The 21,708-nt window shown below is 43.9% G+C and overlaps 1 protein-coding gene and 1 pseudogene across 6 annotated transcripts in view; both read right to left on the reverse strand.

Moving 5' to 3' along the window:
* PRC1 (protein regulator of cytokinesis 1) overlaps positions 1 to 20,848 on the reverse strand; it is a 25,484-nt gene extending 4,636 nt beyond the window's left edge. For all 6 annotated transcript variants that reach the window (XM_016151550.2, XM_036231930.1, XM_016151551.2 and 3 more), the window contains exons 1-11: positions 20,709 to 20,848; positions 7,992 to 8,124; positions 7,635 to 7,757; positions 6,404 to 6,637; positions 6,151 to 6,321; positions 5,330 to 5,479; positions 4,890 to 5,037; positions 4,005 to 4,141; positions 2,227 to 2,322; positions 1,113 to 1,259; positions 832 to 942 (exon numbers count right to left, since the gene is read on the reverse strand). In XM_016151550.2, the coding sequence (XP_016007036.2) occupies positions 832 to 942; positions 1,113 to 1,259; positions 2,227 to 2,322; positions 4,005 to 4,141; positions 4,890 to 5,037; positions 5,330 to 5,479; positions 6,151 to 6,321; positions 6,404 to 6,637; positions 7,635 to 7,757; positions 7,992 to 8,124; positions 20,709 to 20,728 (1,470 nt within the window). In that variant the 5' untranslated portion in view covers positions 20,729 to 20,848. The remainder of the gene's footprint in view (positions 1 to 831; positions 943 to 1,112; positions 1,260 to 2,226; positions 2,323 to 4,004; positions 4,142 to 4,889; positions 5,038 to 5,329; positions 5,480 to 6,150; positions 6,322 to 6,403; positions 6,638 to 7,634; positions 7,758 to 7,991; positions 8,125 to 20,708) is intronic.
* On the reverse strand, positions 5,716 to 5,833 carry LOC118611780 (annotated as a pseudogene).
* Positions 20,849 to 21,708: the final 860 nt, after the last annotated feature.

Genomic DNA, 21,708 nt, shown 5'->3' on the forward strand with positions numbered 1-21,708 from the left:
GAAAACAGATTGAAAATATTTTCACTGTATTAAAATTAAAAACTGTGTGTTCATCAAGAAAACACCATAAAAAGTAAAAAGACAAGCTACACAAGACATACAAATACTGGGAAAAGCTATTCTAACACAAATGACAGGTGTAGCATCCAGAACATAAAGAATTCCTATAAAATTTGCAAGAAAGAAATGAGTGTTCGACTTCATTAGTAATTACAGAAATGCAAACCAAAATCATAATGACACATTATTTCATACTCATCAGATGGACACAAATTTAAGCCTGAAAATAGCGCATGGTCGGCACAGATTCTTGGGACCATGAATTGTTATGACCATTTTCACAACACAGACTGGAGTGACTGGTGCAGCTGGGAGGCCATAAACGTTGAGTGCAGCACTCAGAGCAAGGACTGGCCTCCTTACCAGCATCTAAAAGTTTATCGCATTTTCAGAATATCAGACCATAGGGCACTAGTAAGTGACAGTATGTCACGAGGATAGAATAGGCAGCTAATGACAAGTGTGTATGTGAAGAAAGTTTGATGCTATGGAAAAAACCACCTTTTAAAAAGCTTTTGAAAAAAGAAAAAAAACCACTAAATATTCTTAGTGTTACTCTTGGAGTTGTATAACAGGTTGTTTTTAACTGTTTTATATGTTGTAAAGTGTGAGTAGGGAGAAAACGGAAATAATGGTCCACCCACTTCCCAGAGGGACTCAACCTGAAAGTCTCGAAAAACCCCATCTCTGCAGGACAGAACGCAGAGATGGCCAGAGCCCTGGCTTCACACCCCCACGCCTACGGTGTGGTCCACAGAGCGTCCTGTTTACCTTGAGCACCTTGCCTGGTTTGGTGGGTGCTGGACCTCGCCGCTTGTTGGGTGTTCGAGGAGCACTGCCATAGAGCATCTCCGTCTCTGTCTCCTTCTTGTTCTTCAGTTGCTGTGTGAAAGTCAGAAGCAACAGGGATACGTCCCATGAAGAGAACAGGTCTGGGGCAGGGTGAGGCCAGGATTCTGACCAAGTCTCAGCCCTCAGAGCTGCCAGGGGCACAGGCCAAGTCGAGGCCACTCACCTCACCACATTCCCCTCTTCCAAACTGGCTCACTTACCCTTTCCTGCTTGGCCCGTTCTTTCTCTAATCGGTGCATCTCCCACTGTTCTGTCACATACTCCATGAATTTCTGCCCATTCACCACAAATGCCTTTGAATGCTCCTGTTCCCACTTTTCAATCTGTGCCTTCAACTCCTCTTCCAGCTGAGACCAGACACAAGAACATGTTAATTACTTCAAATCTTTGGTGTGAATCCCAAATAAATGACTCTTCCCTTCCCAGAGCATCATTCGCCTGACTGCTGGGAGCTGGACCCAATTGGGGACAGGTTAGAGCAGCCAGAAACCAAAGCTGAGGAAAGGTTGTTCATGGTACACATGGAAGTGGGAGGTGAGTCCAGTGTCTGGCCACGGAGGCTTTGGTGCTGAGAGGAGGGGCAGGGGCGCCAGCAGCAGTGCAGAGGCGGCAGCAGCAGTGCAGAGGCGGAGCAGAGCTGGAACTGCACCACCTGGGCTCCTGCCTGAGATCTATCTCCTACTAGCTGGGAAAAGGTTGGCAAAGTTACTTAGGTTCTCAGTGCCTCAGGTGCCTCATTTGTAGAAATGGAAAACACTCTCAAATAGTATTTGGCACTTAATTCAATAAATGCTATTATTGTTGATATAGAGAACAGTAATTAGACCCACAGAACTTTCTCAAAAGCTTGCCTCGTGTGATCAACTGAATTGTGGCCCCGTCCCTCCCATTCACACAATGAAGTCTGATTCCCCAGCAGCTCAGAATGTGGTGAACACTAAGGTCATTAGGGTGGATCCTAAACCAGTATGTCTGGTGGTATCTAAGAAAAGAGAATGTGGACACACACACACACACACACAGAAAGACTGCCATGTGAAGGCGCAGGGAGAAGATAACCATTTATAAGCCTCAGAAGAAACCAGTCCCGTCTACAACGTGATCTCAAACTTCCAGCCTCCATGATTGTGACAAAATGAGTTTGTTGGTTAGGCCACCCCATCTCTGGTGCTACATGGTGGCCGCCCTAAAACTCATCTGCCCTGATACCCACCAGCGGCTTATACTACAGGAGATGAGTCAGTTTGGGGGCAAATGATTACACAAAGTGAGATACTTTGTAACCAGACCCCAAAACCTGAACACTAGTTTTACCTTAGGGAGTGTTTTCTGGAGCCTGGCACGTTGCTTTTCCTCTTTTAGAAGATTTCCACCACGATTTGTAAATCGGCTTGGATCTGAAGCTTTTCTCTGAGAAAATACATTTTAATCAGTGAAACCAAGGACAAGTGGGCAGATCAATTATTCCTGCTAAGACTCCTTCTTGTCATACATGGATACACAGTCTTAAGGAGACTCGCTGAGACCTGCATTCTCACTCAGTTAGCAGCGAGGACTGGAGGGGGTGGTCCTGAGGCAGGTCGGGGGTGGTGAGCACACCCACTGGGGGTAAGGAAAACTTGTTTACTTTCTCATCTAAAAGAGAAGACGGGCTCTAACATTTAATGCACAATGTCAACAGCTCCCTTCCTTGGTTTGGATATCAAAAGATAACAGAAAAAGAGCTGTGTGGAGGAACAGTGGGAAGGTCCACACTGAGGTTTTGGTGGTGGCGCTGCTACTTGCTCACTCCTAGCCTGTTGAGACAATGCAGCTTAAATGTGCCGAGTTAAGGAGTTTATAGATGTTTGTTATTAACACTCACGAAATGGACAACTAGAAAAATGCAGTATGTTAGGCTTCTAACTCAACTTTTTTTTGTTACTCTATCATGGATTGAGTAGATCAGAACAGTATTATAACCATATAATTTGTACATATGAGCTAGGTATATACACTCAAAATAGAGGCAGATAATCATAAAAGTTTAGAACCTATCTTGACAATTTGGGGCTAAGCTTGTAAAGAAATTCCATTTCCCTTCCAACCTAACTTGCCTGTAAACAGTAATTAGTCTTATTCTTAAATACTGACATGTTGACAAGATTGCTTATTTGGCTGTAATCGACATTTCCTGCTCCTTTTTTGCTGTCAACCAGATGTAAGGAGAAGCTGAGGACCAGGATACCTGGTTCTCATAGTTCTCTCCCCTTCTGAGTCCTAGTTTCTAGCCTGTGAACCTACAGGGGTTGAACTCAGGGTTCTCTCAAGGCCCCTTCGGGCTCTAACAGGGCCGGCATAAACCTGAGAATGAGTCTGCTTTAAGCCAGTGCTGACGGTGCCTCATCTCAGTCCTAGCCCCAAGCTCTAAAATGCTCTGAGGGAAACCGTGTGCTATGTTGATCAGAAGAAAAGAAATTCAGTGTATACAAATGTGTCCCAGCACCCAGGCAATTTTCTACGAAAAGAGCAAGAGCTGGAATTGTAGAGAATACTGGCTGCCTGGCCCAGCATCTATTCTCTCCCTCCGCAGAATCACCCGATTCCTCTGCGCGGCAGTTCTCGGCCTCGCCCGCAGTGCTGTGACATGAACACGCTGCTGGGAGAGCCCGAGGAGCCCCGAGAGGCGCCGGAGGGGCAGCGCCGGAGGGGCAGCGCCTTCTGTGTTCCCTCCTCCACGCTGCCTGAACCGCTGTGGCGGGAGCTCTAGAGCCAACAGGACCCGAGGATAAGGTGCACCCCTTAGTGGTGGAGAGACCATAAGCTGGAGAGACTTGAGGCCACACTAGCCCCACACGGCCCACTCTGGACTTCCTTCATGAAAGGAACTTCTGCCTTATTTAAGCCACTTACTTGGGGTCTCTCTATTACATGTTCCTGCAATTAGACTAATGAATACAATTGGGTTAGCAGTAATTCAGAGACTTAACAATGGAAACCGGGCATTACAAACCTGGCAGAGAGTGAAGGAAACTGGACTCTGACTCTATACAGGACATGCTTTCTTAACATTTCATTGTCCTCTAAGTAAAACACAAAAATTAGGGCAGTACCTCAAACTCTAAGAAAAGCCTCCAGCTTTCTTCCCACTTCTGGACACCTTCAAAGAGCTCTTTGTGAACCTCGTAGTAGTTTCTTAACCGCACAATCTCAGCATCGTGGAGCTGAAGCAGATTTTCTGTATATTCCTCTGCAAGATACAGGACCAATTAAAAAAAAATCCCTGTAGTGTTTAGCATTCCAATTTACTAATCCCTTGTCCCCCTAAAGTGGAAATATCTGTTACAGTAAAAATGTTATACGGATAACTATACATTGTGGATAATAAAAGCCAGGTGTGTCATCATCAGCCCAGGTGGACTAGGGAATGATGGACTAGGGTGAGGACTAAAATGACTAAGGTTCTTAAACCTCTGTCATTTCTCGCCTCGTCTTAGGTTTCTTTTGTATTCTTCCTTTCCGCCCTGCCCAGTAGAGGGCTGGGTCACATAAAATGTCCCGAATGTGGAGTGTAGTAGACAGCCTCATCTTTACACTCAGTTCAGGTCAGCCTAGACTTCTGTTGGGCTCTGGGGTCAGATTCTGTGAGCTCACATGTGAACTCTGCCCTCACCTGCTGTGCCTCTAAGTTCTTCAATGTTTATGTGCTTTCGTGTCCTCATCTCTTGACAGAAGATTAAGTGAGATAATTTTGTTAAGAGTTCGGCACTGCATCTGGCAGAGAGTGAGCGCCTGATAAACATGAGCTTCACCACTATAGGCTACAGTGAAATAGAAAGCAAGAGACCCCTTACTTCCCAGCAGCACTTGCAAATGCTCGTTTGTACAGGAATGGCAGGAAAAGGTGCTATCTGTTAAGCAGAGGAAGTACCTCCTGGTGCACAGCTGTACTCTTTTATAAGTGCAGGCCACGTAATGACCGCTGCTTCTGTACTAACCGTCATAGTATGGGGTGAAAGCCTGTCTCTGCTCCTGACTATAAAAACACTGGTCCCAGTACTGAGCCAGCTCCACACGTATTGCATCAACCACTTTCTTCATGTTTTGCATTTTCAGTTCTTCCAAACGATTCACTTCTAGTTGCAGCTGAAACAAAGACATCTGTTAAAGGTATGGGCTACACTTTTACACTCAGTAGCTTTGCAAAATTTTTCCCTTTTTAATAAAATTACAACACAAAATTAAGCCAGACCTTACAATATCAAAGGAGCCAGAAATCTTTGAAACATAGACAAAAGATAGAAGATACAGTTTACTGCCACCTTTTTCTGATGCTTATCTTAAAAATAGGCCTGCTCAAGGAAGAAGCTGGTAAAGACATCAGACCTGACACAAGTGTACTCATGGGCACTGCTGGCCCAGCCCTTTGGTTTCTTACCGCTTTCCTGACCTTGGCCTTCGAACCAGTCGCAACCAGGGCCACAGCTTGTCTCTCTTCTGCTGGTATTTGCAACCTGTCCCAGAGCTCTCGGATGTGAGCACGCAGACCTTCACACACAGCTTCATTTTGTGATTTTTGCATTTCTAGCTGTAGCAAGGCAAGAGTAGTTTATAGCAAAGACAGCAGCACAGAAAAAGTCAGCCCGCTGGCCTCCCACAGAGAAATATCTGGACCCACATCGAGAAAAAGCACTTTTATAAGACTATGAACAGGTGACTTTTTGTGACTTTTTTTTAAGTGAGGCAACCTTTGGTTGACCTCACAGATTGCAAGGACCTTGTCATCTTATAATCCCTCATTTTTTTTTTTTAATCTATTTTTTACACCTATAGCACCTGGTCTTCCTAGGTGGTCTCCCATCCAAGTACTAACCAGGCCTGACCCTGCTTAGCTTCCAAGATCAGACGAGATTGGACTTGTTTGGGTAGCATGGCCGTAGACATCTTTTTGTGACTTCTGAACACAAACCGTTCTCAGATCTCAGACCCTAAAAACTAGGATTCAAATTCTGAATTAAAAAAAAATTTCATTAAACACTAATTCAATGACTTATTTCATCCATAATTTCAGAATCTTAGAGCTATGTATAAATTTTGTAAAAAAAATCAAGGTTGTATATCATATTAATACTATCTTCGTCCTCCCTTGTTCTCTTATATCAGCTCTTTATTTAAGACTAAAGGAAAAAAAAACCTGTCACTTTCTTCCAATTGCTGGATACTACGGAGATATGAGGCCATAATCTGAGTGGCCATTACCTGCCGTAGCAACTTCTGTAGTGTTGCAATATTCTCCAAAGACAAGCAAAAGGCATCTTCGTCTTCACACACCACATCTCTTTCGAAGCTTGTATCTGGGGTGTGATCCAGTTCTTCCATACAGAGTATGATCTGTCTCTTTATGTTGACAAACTCCTCACGCCTAGATGCCTATAAAACAAGATGATTATAAGATGTCTAAAGGAAAGTCAAACTGACTTTTAGGAAGTGTGGAAGCAAACAGTACAGATACCTTTGTCTCCCTCAAAGTTGCCAAGTGTTGTCTGAACTGGTTCAGCTCTTCCAAGCTGGGAACTGAGGTGCTGTCAATGTCATAGGGTGTCACGCAGAGAATTTCGCACAGCTCTTGATCTTGTTCTTGAAGCAGTTTCATTTCCTGTTTTCTCTCCTTTTTCTGTTTTCGCATCAGTTCTACCTGAGTGCGCAAATCCTTTTCTAGTTGCAAGATGGTCGGCTCTCCTTCTTCCTGTGGGAGATGATGTACCATTGTGACAAGGTTCTGAGAGGATTTCCTCAAAGACAAGACGAGACCAACAAAAGAGGGATAGGCCGACAGACTTTTAAACTTGCAGTAAGTCAACTCATGGACAACAGAACATGGCACAAAGAGGGTCCCCCAAGGAAAGTCTCCAGTGAGGAAAGGTGCCAGGGCACTTTGCAAGAGGTGAAAATTAGTTGGAACACTTGCTTTGAGTGAGCTATAGGGTGGTATATTTAACTTATAACTACACGTTCAACCCAAAAATCTGGAGACTATCACTTAACCAATAATAATCAATTTAGTACTCCTTGCTCTACTCCAACTCATAGAAAAAAAAAGTGGCAGTTATATGTCCTATGAATTTTACTCAACGTAGGTGAACTAAGAACTACCATGTACTTTAATGCAGATGTACCACTGTATACCTAACTTCCCATCCAATTTTACATTGAAAGGTTAAAAAAAAAAAAAAAGACCGAAGAAGCTATTTGCCCAAAATCAATGACATTTATGCCATTTCTGTTGATTCCAGGAAATGCCATTGATGTCATGATCTGTCTGACTGCTCTTGGCTGTTGAGTATGAATTATCCTTCACCCTTTAAAGGCAAGGTCTCCCTCCCAGCCTGACTGCACCCAGATACCCAGGCAGTTAGTTCGTCCTGTAACAGGGAGAGGGACCTGAGAATCTTATCAGTACCACATAGCCATCATGTTTTACATGCCCCACAGATTGATAGCAAGAGGAAGCTTGTTTTGATCAAAGCACTGCAACATTCATTAGCTGCTTTGCCTCTCGACAGGGCAACTCTTTACGTAAGTAAAAATTACTTTGCTGGAATTAGTTAGCCAGGCAGCACATTTTCCCCCACTTCTCATGTCCAGGAACACCCTACGAGGAAACCTTACCCCTGCATCCCCAAACCTAAGTTCCTTCCTAGATCTCAGACCCAAGCAGGGGCCCTCGAGACCCTGCCACGTACCTGAAATGGCTCGACACCTAACTCACTGCACAACGTAGTCAGCTCTTTTTGACAGAAGGATATGCTTTTGAGGAGCCTTTCCTTCAAGTTTTGTTCTTCAGCAATCATCATATCCAGGAGGTCCTACAAGAGAGAAAACCGTCCCATGAAAGTTTGGAGCCAATGAGAAAACAAACAAACAAACAAACAAGGAAGCCAACAAACACCACCAAAACCCTCATAATTTCAAATTTTTAAGAAAGGACTTGGAAACCAGGAAGAACCTGTGACACCACAGTGTCAATTCTGTATGCCATCTCAAATGAGATACCAACGTCCTTACCCCAACCCACTGCAAAGACACCAGCGCTAACTTGCCTTGATGTGCTTTTTCACAACCTCAGTTCTCTGTAACCGCTGGTCTTCGGGAATCCCGATTAATTCCCATATTTCCCGAAGCTGAGCCAGGGCTTTCTGGTGACAGAGAACGGACTCCTCTGCGAGCACATCACTGAAAAGCAAGAGAAGTTGCATAAGCCGCTCCGACATGCTAAAAGTAGTGTTTATAGGAACAAAATGAGATCGTTGCTCAGTGGCCTCAAGGATAAGACAAACTGAAAACAAGCCTTCGGTTTAATTCATGTTACCCACACCCCTCCCTGTGCTGCTCCCCCACCCCGTGGGCGCAGCTAAATGCAGAGTCATGGTACATCATGGACGTTCAATCTTCTGAATCTGGATTTCCAATGATTCTACCCATGACAGTGTAATACAGAATTACAAATGTTTTCATTAAGAAAAACTGGACAAAAAGCTCAGTAAAATAAGCTCCCACCTAATGTATGAGCTTACTGGTGAGAAGCCCCTTTAAGTAGCTGGCGATCCCAGTTTTGCTGTTGTTTTTAAGTTAGAACTACTAACTCAGAGTCGCTAAGATAAAAAAGACAAACATCAAGGGTTGGTGAGGATACAGAAAAGTGTAAACTGGTACAACCACTTTAAAAACTGCTGGCAGTATCTATAAAGCTGAACCCAGCAGTTCCCCTTGCGCCTACGCACGTGTGCGCGCCAAGGACACGACACACAGGAGTGATCAGAGCGGCGCTACTCCTAATAGCACAAACAGAGCAACCACCCAGATGTCCCTCAGAAGGATGGAGAGAGAGGCCCTTCCCATGGGGGAACAGTCCCTCATAAACACCTCGTGGAACTAGGCTGGGTGGAAGAGTCAAACACAAGAAGACCACATGCTATACGACTCCATTTTATAAACTCCTAGAAAAGGCAAAACTACAGTGAAAGAAAGCAAATTAGTTGCCTGGGATCGGCCAGGGAATCAACTGCAAAAGGACACGAGGACACATTTTTCTGGTGATGGCATGGTTCTAGATCTTAATGCTGATGACAGAACTGTATACAATGATGAACATTCAAGCTGAACCTGTAAAATGTGACAACTTTACTGTATGTAAATTATACCTTAAATTTGAAAGATTAAAAAAGGTTAAAACAACAACTAGCCTTCCAGTCAAGATGGCCTAGGAGGTACACGCTGTGCTCACCTCCTCTAAAGACCACAGAGTTACAGCTAAGCTACAGGAAAGTCATCATTGGGAGTCACCTGAAGTTTGGCCGAACAGAAATCTTAACAACTGGGGACACACAGAAGAGGCCACCTTAAGACTGGAAGAAGGGCAGAGATGCAAAACAGGCTGGTCCCACACCTGTGTGTGACAGTTGAAATAGGGAGAGATATCTTGGCTGCAGAGGTCCCCCAGGAGGAGTGCGGATCCCTGGCCCCACACTGGGCTCCCCGGGCCAGAATTCCAGGGCTGGGAAGAGAAGTCCCCACAACCTCTGGCTGTGAAAACCAGTGGCGATGGTGGCTGAGTGAGACCGAGGGCTGCGGGAGTCACAGACGGTCCTCTTAAAGGGCCCACGTGGACTTACTGACAGACTCGTGTGCTCCGGGCTCCAGCACTGAGGCAGCTGCTCAAGGCATGTTGGGGGCACACGGGGAGGAACTGGATTATCTGGCTTCAGTGTGAGGGCTGGAGGGGTGACTTTACCCCGAACAGACGTGCTGGCAGAGTCCACTGCTCCTTAGCTGAGCCTTCCCGGAGTGCAGACAATGGGGGCCGCCATACCTGAGTCTCCATCAACCTGGTTAACACAGGTCACTCCACCCTGGTGATTCTGAGACCCTGCCTCTCCCAACTTGCAGGCCTCCCCAAGCCACCTCCAGTGGTTTTTTCCATACGAACAGCCTATCTGGGCTCAAAAGCTCACAAAATCCAAAGCAGCAGCATCTGGCCTCAGCATGCCCCCTACTTCTTGCTAATCAGCTCTTAGTCTGGCACTAGCAGCATGCCGGCCTTGGTTCCTGGCTTGTCCTCTCGAGGCACCTGTAAGGCCAACACGGGTGGCAGCCATCAGTGGATTGCTTGGTGACTTACCAGGTGGCCTCGGAAGTGCCTAAGCTGCAGCTAAACTTGGCCTGCAGATGCGCTCCTCCAAGGAGGCTCTTAGGCCAGAGCCAGAGCACCACCCAGGGCTGCATCTGAGGAGAACCCACCTGAAGGGCAGACACCAAAGCCCTGATAAAGTGAATCCTCCTGCTCAGTAGGGTTGGCCCCTAACTAACCAGTCCTCACAACCAATCAGCCTGGGGGTCAATTCCTCCCATCAATGTGCAAACTGTCACCAGGGCTCAACTACAACAGGAGGGGACACACAACTCATACAAGGAGCACACCTGGAGCACCTGTCTCAGGTGACCAGGGAACACTGTGCCACTGGGCCCCACAGGGCACCTACTACATAAGGCTATTCTCCTAAGACCAGGAGACTTAGGAGCCCTACCTAATACACAGAACCGAATATAAGAAGACGGCCAAAATGGGAAGACAAACATGTCCCATATTAAAAACAGAACAAAGCTCCAGAAAAAGAATTCGAAAAATGGAGATGAGCAATCTACCAGATGCAGAGTTCAAAACACTGATTATAAAGATGCTCAATGAATTTAGCGGAAGAGTAATCAGCGAGAACTTTAATAAAGAATAAAAAACACAAAAATGGATATAGAAAACATAAAAGGGAACCAGTCAGAAAGAAGTACATAATATCTGAGATGAAGAGTACGTCTGAGGGAATCAAGAGACTGGATGAAGTGGCGGATCAAATCAGCAATTTAGAGGATGGGGTAACAACAGAGGATGTCCAATCAGAACAGCAACAAGTAAAAAGAATCCAAAAAACAGGATAGATTAAAGAGCCTCTGGGACAACATCAAGCATAAAACGGTCGCATCACAGAGGTAGCAGAAGGAAAAGAGCGTGCAAGAAATTGAAAACCTATTTGAATAATGACAGACTATTCGAAGAAATAATGACAGAAAACTTCCCTAACCTAGTGAAGGAAACTAGACATACGACACCAGGAAACTCAGAGAGTTCCAAACTAGATGAACCCAAAGATGCCCTCACCAAGACTCATTATACAAAACGCCAAAGGTTAAAGACAAAGAGTCCTAAAAGCAGAAACACAAAAGAAATTAGTTACCTACAAATGAGCTACTATCAGACTGTCAGCTGATCTCTCAACAGAAATTTTGCAGGCCAGAAGGGATTGCCAGAAAATACTGAGTGATGAAAAGCAAGGAACTAAAACCAAAATGACTCTACCCACTAAGCTATCATTTAGAATCAAAGGACAGATAAAGAGCTTCCCAGACAAGAAAAAGCTAAGATTTCACCATCACCAAGTCCTTATTACTAGAAATGTTGGAGGGAGTTATTTAGGAAGAAAAAATATGCATAAAAAATCTGGATAATAAAATGGCAATAACTGCATATCTCTCAAGAAGTACTTCCAATGAAAAAGAACGATGCTCTAATCAAAAGACAGAGTAGCTGAAGAGATAAGAAAACAAGTCCCTTATATATGCTGCCTACAAGAGACCCATTTAACATCAAAAGACACAGAGTGAAAGCAAGGAATGGGAAAAGGTATTTCATAAAAGGATATTAAAAGAATTGGGCGTGGCAGTACATATACAGACAAAATAGACTTTAACACAAAAGCTACAAAAGACAAAAAGAATCCACTAATTCCAGTTCTGTGTATTTATCCAAACAAACTCAAAATACTACCTACTTTAAAGAAACATTTGCACCCATATATTCACTACAGCCTTACTTACAATAGCAGAGATAGGGAGGCGACCTGGCTGTCCATCCATGGAAGAATGGAGAGAGGTGGCACACATATACACTGAGCTATTACCCGGCTATTTAAAAAATCAATCAGTCAGTCAATCAAATCTTGCCATCTGCGACAACACTGATGGACTTACAGGGGATTGTGCTGACTGGGGAAAGTCTGATAAAGACAAATGCCATGTGATTTATTTACATGTGGAATATGAAGAACAAAATAAAAAGAAAACATACTTATAGATAACAGACGATTTTGAGGGTTTCCTGACAGGAGCAGGGTAGGGGGCTACGAAAGCGGAAGGGAGTAAGAGTACAAACTGGTAGTTACAAAAGAGCCATGGGGATGATGAATATATTCAGTAATATTGTGAGAACTATGTATGTGACAGATGGGTACTAGATTTGTTGAGCTGATAACTTTCTAAGTTATATAAATGTCTAATTACTATGTTGTACACCTGAAATATAAAATTGTATGTCAACTATAACTGAAAACCAAAAAATATTTTTTAAAAAAGGATAAATAATGGAAAAATAAAAGGCTATAACAAGAGACGAAGAAGGACCTGGTATTTTCACTTCCGGGTATTTAAACGAGGAAACATAAATTACAACTTATGTGGGAAATGTACATCCTTATGTTCATTGCAGGATCATTTACAATAGTGGAGATACAGAAGCAACCTGGGTGTACATCGATGGAGAAGTGGATAACAAAGAAATGGCACATATATAGACTACTATTCAGCCATAAATAGAAAAAAAAAAAATGAAATCTTGCCATCTGCAACAACATGGATGGGCCCAGAGGACAGTGTGCTGCCTGGAGTAAGTCTGATAGAGAGAAAAGCCATACTACTCCATTTACATGTGGGATCTAAGGAACAAAATAAGCAAAACACAAACAAACTCATAGATACAGAGAACATTTTGAGGGTATCCTGATGCAAGAGGGGTGGTGGGTTGGTGAAAAACTGATGAAGTACAAATGGGTAGATATAAAATTGTCATGGAAAGGTACAGCATAAGGAATATATTCAGTAATATTGTGATACTCTGTATGATGACAGATGGGTACTAGATTTATTGAGGTAATCACTTTCTAAGTTACACAAATATCTAGTGTATTACGTGCTTGAAATTAATATATTATTTACCAACTATAATTTAAAAATGATATTTTTTTAAAAGGATAATTAATAGAAATAAAAGGCTATAACATGAGAGAAAAGAAAAACCTAGTATTCTCACTTCTGAGTATTTATCCAAAGAAACTTAAAATACTACTTTGAAGGGACGGACATGTGCATCCATAGTTTGCTGCAGTATTATTTACAATAGTTCACATATGGGGGCAACCTGAGTGTCCGTCTATGGATGAATGGATAACAAGGTGGCACATACATACAATGGACTATTGCTCAGTTATTAAAAAAGAAAGAAAACAGAATGAAATCTTGACATCTGCAAAAACATGGATGGGCCTAGAGGGTATTGTTAGTGCAGTAAGTCAGAGAAAGACAAATGTCATAAGATTTCATTTACATGTTGACTCTAAGGAACAAAATAAAGAAAATAGAAACAAACTCATACATATAGACAGCATTTTGAAGGTTGCCAGATGGGACGGGGCTTGGGGAACGGTGGGTCAAAGAGAGGAAAGAAATTAGTAGTTAGAGTCACTAGGATATAAAATATAGCATGAGTAGTATAGTCAATGTATCGCAATAACTATTTCTGGCATCAGATGGGTACCAGCGAGGCAGAATAAGTTAGCCTCAGAAAGTCCTCATCTTGCCCAGGTTGCAGCTCTGGAAATTTTCCTCAGTTCCTGACTCAGTCCTCTCCCTGAGGCTCTAGAATTTCTCCTTTGTCCCTCACTCAGCCTCTCTTCCTGTTTTGATTTCAAGGTGAGACTCCAGCATGAGAAAGAAGCTAAGGCCTAGTGACAATATAGATGGCCTTGGGCTACCTCCTTCCCTTCAGGTAGCTTGGGAAATAAGTCAAGAAGGGGAAGCAGGCTGGATAGCCTTGGGATACCCCAGTATCAAGAAATGAAAGACCAGGATTCAGACAGCTCAGGACAGACTCTCTTACAGCTGCCAGCACTTTTCTCTTACATTTGTACTTTCGCTTTAAAAAAACTTGTGCTTTACACAGCTGTTTATCCTGGCCTTGGATTCTTTCAAGCAGCATGAGAACCTGGCTCCCAGAGCTCTGGGGGGCGAGGTCCCTCTTTGGACTCCCACCCTTTGGAGCTCTACAGTATCACTAGATTTATCGGGGTGATCAATTCCTAAGTTATATAAATGTCTATTCACTATGTTGTACACCTGAACCCAATACTGATTGTCAACTATAACTGAAAAAAGTTTTTTAAAAAGAAACAACTAATGTGAAAAAAAAAACAAAGTTGGGGAAGAAGAGGAAAAAGTCTGAGTGAAAGACCCCAGACAAGCGAAGACATCACACTGTGATTCCACTTATATGAAATTCAAAAGCAGACAAAGCTAAGCTATGCTTTCAGAAGCCAGGACAGTGGTCGCCATTGTCCTGGGAGCTGGTGACTAAGAGGGCGCACGAGAGGGCTAATCACACAGGTGTGTGCTGACTTTGTGAAAATCTACTGAGTTTGCACTTGATTGGTGCGCATTTCTGTATGTATGTTATTCTTCACTTACAAAAAGTTTATTTAAAAAATGTACTGTTTATCTAAAATTCAAACTAAATTACTTTAAAAAATGGTAACCATCAGTCTGCTTCACATAACATTTAAAGAACAGGTATTTTTCTTTCTTAGGTGTAAATGGATGACAAAGAGACTGCTCTGACACCGAGCAGCCGTTGAGGCCTGGCACCTGTCCCTTAAGGTCTCTGAGTGTTGCCTATGGGTGATGGGGCTAGACGCTCTCAGAGGCTCCTTTTGTGTGTCTGCACATTCCGTGCTTCATGAGCCACCACCCTAGATTGCCCAGGACGTCAATACCTCCATAGTTTTTGACAGGACAAGAGTATCAAGGTGTGGGTGATTCTTACTAAATGCTATTCAGAATGTTAAAATGCAGTACGGTATTTTGCAGACTGAGCTGCACCCAGGTGAGCTTGACCCTGGAACCCAACGGATTCAAAAGAAGAAATCAACATGGAATTAACCAAACAGTGTACAGAGGCAGTAGCTAAGTCTCTGTTCCAGACACAGAGCTTGGATGTGAATCCCGTCTCCTCTACTTGCTCTAAATAGAACTACCTAATGACAACCAGTAATAGGAGCACCCCAAGCGGCAAACCCTCGACTTCCCTAACGAACAATAGGTTTAATATATTCGCACCCAAGACATTTCTTTAGCCAAAAAAATCCCAATTTAAGCCTTTTCCCCTTTAGAATTAAAAAGTGCAGCTCACTGTCAGCATTAATTTAAGATCACAGAGGAATGCTACATTTTCTAGGATTTGAAATTTTTAGCAATCGAAAATTACTATATTTTGTAAATGGAAATACCACTACTAGAAACAGAACACTATAAACAGAACGATGTCATTTGTTTCCAAAGACCACTGTGAAATAATAATAGAAGATATTTTGTGGCAAACTTTGGGGGCCAGGTTAGGACTGTAATCTGCGAGTCATCCTGGGGTAAACGCTGTAGTTGCAAGCGCCCCCTACAAGTATTCTTGGGGCAAATGGGAATTGGGTTAAAGGCTGCCTCTCCTAGTTGAAGAAGGCTTTTCCACAAATACTGGTTGCTTATACCAGATGGCCAATAGCTTATACCAGATGGCTTATATCAATACTCAAATAATACACAGTGAATTTGCTACACTCCATTCATTTTAGAAATGTTAACAGGCAATTAAGGCATTTACTTAATATAATCTCAATTAACTCAATTTCAACTAAAGGGCTCCCCTGGAGAATAACCCCTTTGCACTTCACTTTTAAGACAAAGGAATGCACTCCTCAAAATCCTCATGTTAGCACTAAAAATAACAAACAAGATCTAATCTGTGGGCAATATTCAATTGAATGCAAAACCTGCTTGTGGAGCCGGAGCAGCCTGGGGCACTGCTCTGAGGGTCACTACTTCAGAGTGCTCTGCATCTCCCCCAGTCTGACTGCCCCAGCCCCTAACCCAGCCACTCTCCACGTGAGAGCCAGGTTCTCATGAAAACGAAATCCAGTCAGGCCCCTGCTTGACTACCCTCCTCAAAGCTTCCTACTACCCTCAGGAAACAGTTCAACCTCCAGGTTTGTCTCTCAATCCATCCCACACCACCCCACTCCACTCCCTAAAACTCCAGCCAACTGAGCTTCCTGAACATTCCCTGGTCAGTGCCCCTCACTCGACCATGTGTAGCTCTCAGTTTTTGATGCCACCATGACTACGCACATTATCTTCTACCTGCTACCACCTCCTCTAGACAGCTGTAGATCCTCAGCCACCTCCTCCAACCCCAACCAAGGAGATCAAAAACTCAAGGGAAGGGACCACCACACCTTATCTATCCATCTTCATTTTCCCAGACCCTGATGCACAGTACTGATTCAATAAACATAAAATGAATGGCCCTGAATTCCTGCCGAAGGAGTTCAGTGCACTTCTAACTTCTAGCTACCTCCATAGTTCACATATTCTCAGATACTGAAAAAGTTTCATAAGCACTGCAACCTAGCTTTGTAAAACACCCAGAAGGTAAAATGATCACTTTTCTGAACAACAAGAAATCTGGCACAGTGGACAGAATCTGAAGACATTTCTCCAAAGAAGATATATAAATGGCCAGTAAGCACACACACAAAAAAACCCGTGAACACAACAAAGACGCTCAATACCATCAGCCACCAGGGGAATGCAAATCGAAGAAATACCACTTTGCTAGCATGAGAGACAGTGGCAAATGATGACAAGAACGTGCAGAAACTGGAAACCACACACACGGCTGGTGGAAATGTAAAATGACGCCCACTGCTTTGGAAAACAGTCTAGCAGGTCCTCATACACTTAAACGTACTCACCATACAACCCTGCAATCCCACTCCTAGTTTTGTACCCAAGAGAAATGAAAACAATGTCCACACAGACACGTGTACACAAACGTTTACACCAGCATAATTTATAATAGCCAAAAAGTGGAAACAACTCCAATGGCCATCAACTGATGAAAAGGTAAATGTGATGTGGCTATACAATAGAATATTATTTGTCAATAAACCTTGAAAACATTATACCAAGTGAAATAAGCTAGTCACAAACGACATGTGGAATGATTCCACTTTCTTTCAAACATCCAGAATAGGTAAGCCTACAGAGGGACAGATCGGCGGCTGCCAGAAGCTGGGGTGGGGAGAGAAAAAGAGGGTAGGAAACAGGGTTGATAGCTAATGGGTATGGGTTTTTGGAAGGGATGATGAAAATGTTCTAAAATTGACAGTGGTGATAGTTGCACAACTCTGTGAAGATGTTAAAAATCATTAAATTGTACATTTTGGGTAGGTGAACTGTACAGTGCGGGAATTATATATCGAAGCTGTTACTTCTTTAAAATCTGGCACATAATCTGAAGTCTTTCTGACTTATAACTTAACTAGAAAACAGATATGACTGCTAGTTAATTTAGTCAGATTACTTCTACAAAATAAAATGACGAGACTTGGACAAAACTTGGAGATCTCAGATCCAATTAAAATGAAGAAACATCTGTACAACAGTCCCCCTTATCCACTGGGGATACACTCTAAGACCCTGAGTGGATGCCTGAAATCATGGATAGTATTGATGTATATAAACACTACACAATCTAATGTTTACCTACACATAAACTTTGTTTTTCCTAAACATAAATACACACACACACACACACACACACACACACCACTTTCCACTTAAAGGAAAATGATGGCTTCTCTTTGGCATATCCAAATTGCCAGTATCACTATTCTTGAGCTTTGGGGGCATTATGAAGTAAAATCAGGGTGACCTGAACACAAGCCCTGCCATACCTCAACAGTCAATCTGCTAATGGAGACAGCCACTCAGTGACTAAGGGGCAGGGAGTGTCTGCTGCATGGAAATGCTGGACTAAAGGATGATTCCTGTTTGAGGCAGGCTGGTGCAAGAGTTCATCTCGCTATTCAGGACGTGTGCAATTAAACACTTATGAATGGTTTATTTCTGGAGTTTTCCATTTAATATTTTGGACTGTTGTTGATTGCAGGTAACTGAAACTGAAAAAGCAAATCCGCAGATAAAGGGGGCTACTTTTACAGCACGAACTGGTGAACTCCAGAAGATGGGCCACTAACTAAAAGCAGTATTTCCACAATTTGTTATAATGAAAAGTTAACCGTCCCTTGGAGGCGATTAGCGATTACTTTAACAAATTTTACATGGCCTGTTGGAAAGTGGGCATTTGGAATTACCAGGTATTCTATTTGGAGACTGTTCTCATGAGAGTATAGTTTTTGAAGGACAATTTACAAATTTCAAAGAATTAAATAAAAATTTCCACTCTTCACAACACTGGAACTATATGTAATCCTGAAGCCTCTTTTCACATTCCCATCATCGACACTACTTCGAAAGACAGCCAGACTCTCACTCCTCCCCACTTCTACCACCACTCTGGTCCTGGTCATCACCATCATCTTTTGCCTGTACTGCAGCATCTTAGCTTGTCTCAAGCTTACTATAGTCACAAGGCTTCACGTCAAAACATCACAAAACCCTCTGATGATTTCCTAAGAGTAGAAACCTCTGCATTTACAAAGGCCTCCAGACTCTACTCGGCCCACACTGAACTCCTTGCTCTTTCTGGAACCCACCAGGCACTCTGCTACCTCAGGCATTTGGGCTTGTTGGCCCCTCCACCCCGCCACGACCCATGGCTTTGCCCGCTACCTCCTTTAGATCTTTGCTCACAGATCACCTTCTCAGGGAGGCCTTTCCTGGACAATCTTTTTAAAATTGCAACTCTCTTTCCTTCACTTTTAGTACTCTCTATTCCATTTCTCTTCACAGTACTTATCATTTAAGATTTACTTATTTCGCTCTTCAAATCTAAACTCCAAAAAAGCAGAGATATCAGTTTTGCTCAATGCTCAACCATCAACACTTAGAAGGGTACCTTGTATACAACAAACGCTCAAGAAGTATTTTGGGATAACTCAATGTTTCAAAAAAGCTGTATGATCATTAAGATGTCTCAATGCAATCATTATGAATAATAATTCTCAGGGTATGACTACATTCTGCCTTGCTAAATTCCCTAAAAGGTGCAAATCAGAGATTTTTTAAAATACATCAACTGAAAAACAGGGTACTTACAAGACTACCACTCAAGGCCACAAAGGCTATAAAAAGTACCAGTTTTTCCAGTCTTGTGAACTTGTCACTGGACTGGAAACTATTTTAGATGGTCCTCTAAGTGATGATATCCTATCTCCAGGCAACATTCACTCACTGATCCACTGTCCTTTTTCCTGAAAAATCGTTAACCTCTTATACAATCTGTTTCAGAAATCAACAACCAGCAGTTATTTCAGTGATAAATCTGATATGTATTGTGTTTCTCAGGTCTGTTTCTCATTATTTTCCAATTATGAACTTCTGAAATCCAGATTACACCAAAGTCGTTTTGTGAGTAGAATAATTAATTCCAGCTGCTGTTTTAAAGCCTAATTATATCTGTCAGCCTGGAACCAAAGCTAACTGATAACTTCTCTCTTTCAACTCAACTCTCTTGAAAGCAGAAGATGCCTGAACGATCCAAAAACAAACTTGGAATAAGTTACCTGTAAAATGTCATTTAAGGTTCTATTAGTCCTCAGAATTCATAAGTAGCATAAATAACAAGCAGCTTAAACTTGCTTTTAGATGAGATATTTGTAATGCACAACCTTACAAAAAAATTTTTTTCTAATGGTACCAGTGATTTGTAGTCAATTATCATTTCCCCAAGGGCAAGCATCTGAACAAGAACTGTGGGTGGGAATTAGTAATCAGGTAAGGAATAAACTTACAAGGCCTTAACAGCTATCAGTTTGACCAAAACCAAAATATTTAATGACGATTCTACACAATACTTCACCCACTACACCCCAAAAATAAGGGTAACATTAGTATTGCTCCTAATACAGAATTACTTTGCATAAATTTTTATTTTAGAAATAAGGAAACCAACAGTCAACATTCTGCCCAAAGTCAGAGGGTAGCGTGACGAGTTTGGTCACGATTTCAAGTGGGACACTCCTTCCCCAGCACTGTCTGAGAAGCAGTTAGAACGACCGGGAATGAATTCCTTAAATGGAGTTTCTTAACCTGGAAGGAAACCAACTTATCTTTGCAATTCAAGTGAAATGTTAACACTGCAGATACAGGGAAAACCAACCCCCAGTACAAACTTTACAGCTTTATCTGACTAGAGAAACAGTGACCATAAGACTCAGAACTCAGCACGAGCCACTCAGCGGACAAGCGCAGCACCTGAGACTCTGTCCGTGCGGGGAGGGTGGGGCTCGGAAACGCGGACGCAGAGCGCGGGTCGCGGGGGGCGCTGGGGGTGCCAGGGGCCTCCTCGCCCCACCGCACCTACGACTCCCCAAGGAACCTGCGCTCCGCCCCACCCGGGCCCCGGGGCCTGCAGCCACCGGGAAGGTGCGCCTCAGGCCCGGCCTCCGCCCCGCTCCGGCCCGCGCGTCCGCTCACCACCGCCAGCCCTGCCGGGACGCACCCCAGCCTCCCTCACTTGGGCGCGGACTGACGAGACGCCCTAGTCTCGGGCCTAGGAGGCTACTTGGAGCCAGAACTGGCCCCGCACCTGGGGCGGGGGTAACTCCCTCCCGCGCCCCTCGGCTCCCCTGCAACATGCACCCCCGCACCTTCTCCTCATGGCGGACATTCACCGCAACCAGACGTCGAGGTCCCCCCAGCTACTCCACTCGGAACCGAGCGCAGCAACAAGAGCAGCGAGTTCACTCCCGGTGACCGCTTCGCGAGCCGTTAGGCCCCCGCGAGATTTCAAACCAAAACCCTGGGCGGAGCAGCCCTTGATTGGCTCCCCGTCCCGTCGCTCCTCGCGAAGCCCCGCCCTCGGCCTCTAGCTGCATCGGCACAAGCGCCCAGGCTTGCCGTCTGCGCGTGCGCTCAACCCCGCAAGTGCGGGGCCGGATTTACTCATTCCACCTGTGGCGTTCTACCCCCCGCAGAGCTCATCGCCAGCTCCGCCGCCCCGCCCCACCCCGCCCAGGTGCAGTTTGAGTCCAAGTGCGCACCAACGCCCCTGGCTCGCAGCCACCCCGGAGCAGGAGCCGGATTAGTAGAAAGGCTGGCGCCTCCTTTCCTTCGCTCATTCCGGTAGCGCGCCTGGGAACTGATTTTAGGTAACAGCTTTCCCCAGATGCAGAAAACCATGACCTCAAGGAGAAGGGAAGGAACGCTGAACTCTGCCCAGGGGCCCCTACCTTTGTAGCGTTAAGGATGGAAAATTTTCAAGTGGGCCAACTTCTGCTTCTGTAATATGCTTGCTTTATGTTAACCAGAGTGGTTCAAGGCTTTATAAACTGCCTCTTTTGGCAGCTCGGGACTGATCTCCTCTAACCCTGCGTGGTAGAGTCAGTCGCCCGTTGGCTAATAAAGGTTCACAATTTATTTCAGTTGGCTCTGTGGGTCTTAGATTTGATCGCACCACAACAGTAGGTGAGTGATCCCCTTTAATCGCCACGAGAATCCTATTAGGGGAGTATTATCCCCATTTTACAGAGCAGAGAACTGTCTCCAAATGGTCTGAATGCCTTACCCAAGTCCCACGATTGCAAATAAATGGAGATCACCTTAGTCATGGTTGTCTTTCAGAACGTACAGCTTTAGATAGCTGAAAAC

The sequence above is a fragment of the Rousettus aegyptiacus genome, unplaced genomic scaffold (genome assembly GCF_014176215.1).
Source record: "Rousettus aegyptiacus isolate mRouAeg1 unplaced genomic scaffold, mRouAeg1.p scaffold_m13_p_14, whole genome shotgun sequence".
Lineage (NCBI taxonomy): Eukaryota > Metazoa > Chordata > Mammalia > Chiroptera > Pteropodidae > Rousettus > Rousettus aegyptiacus.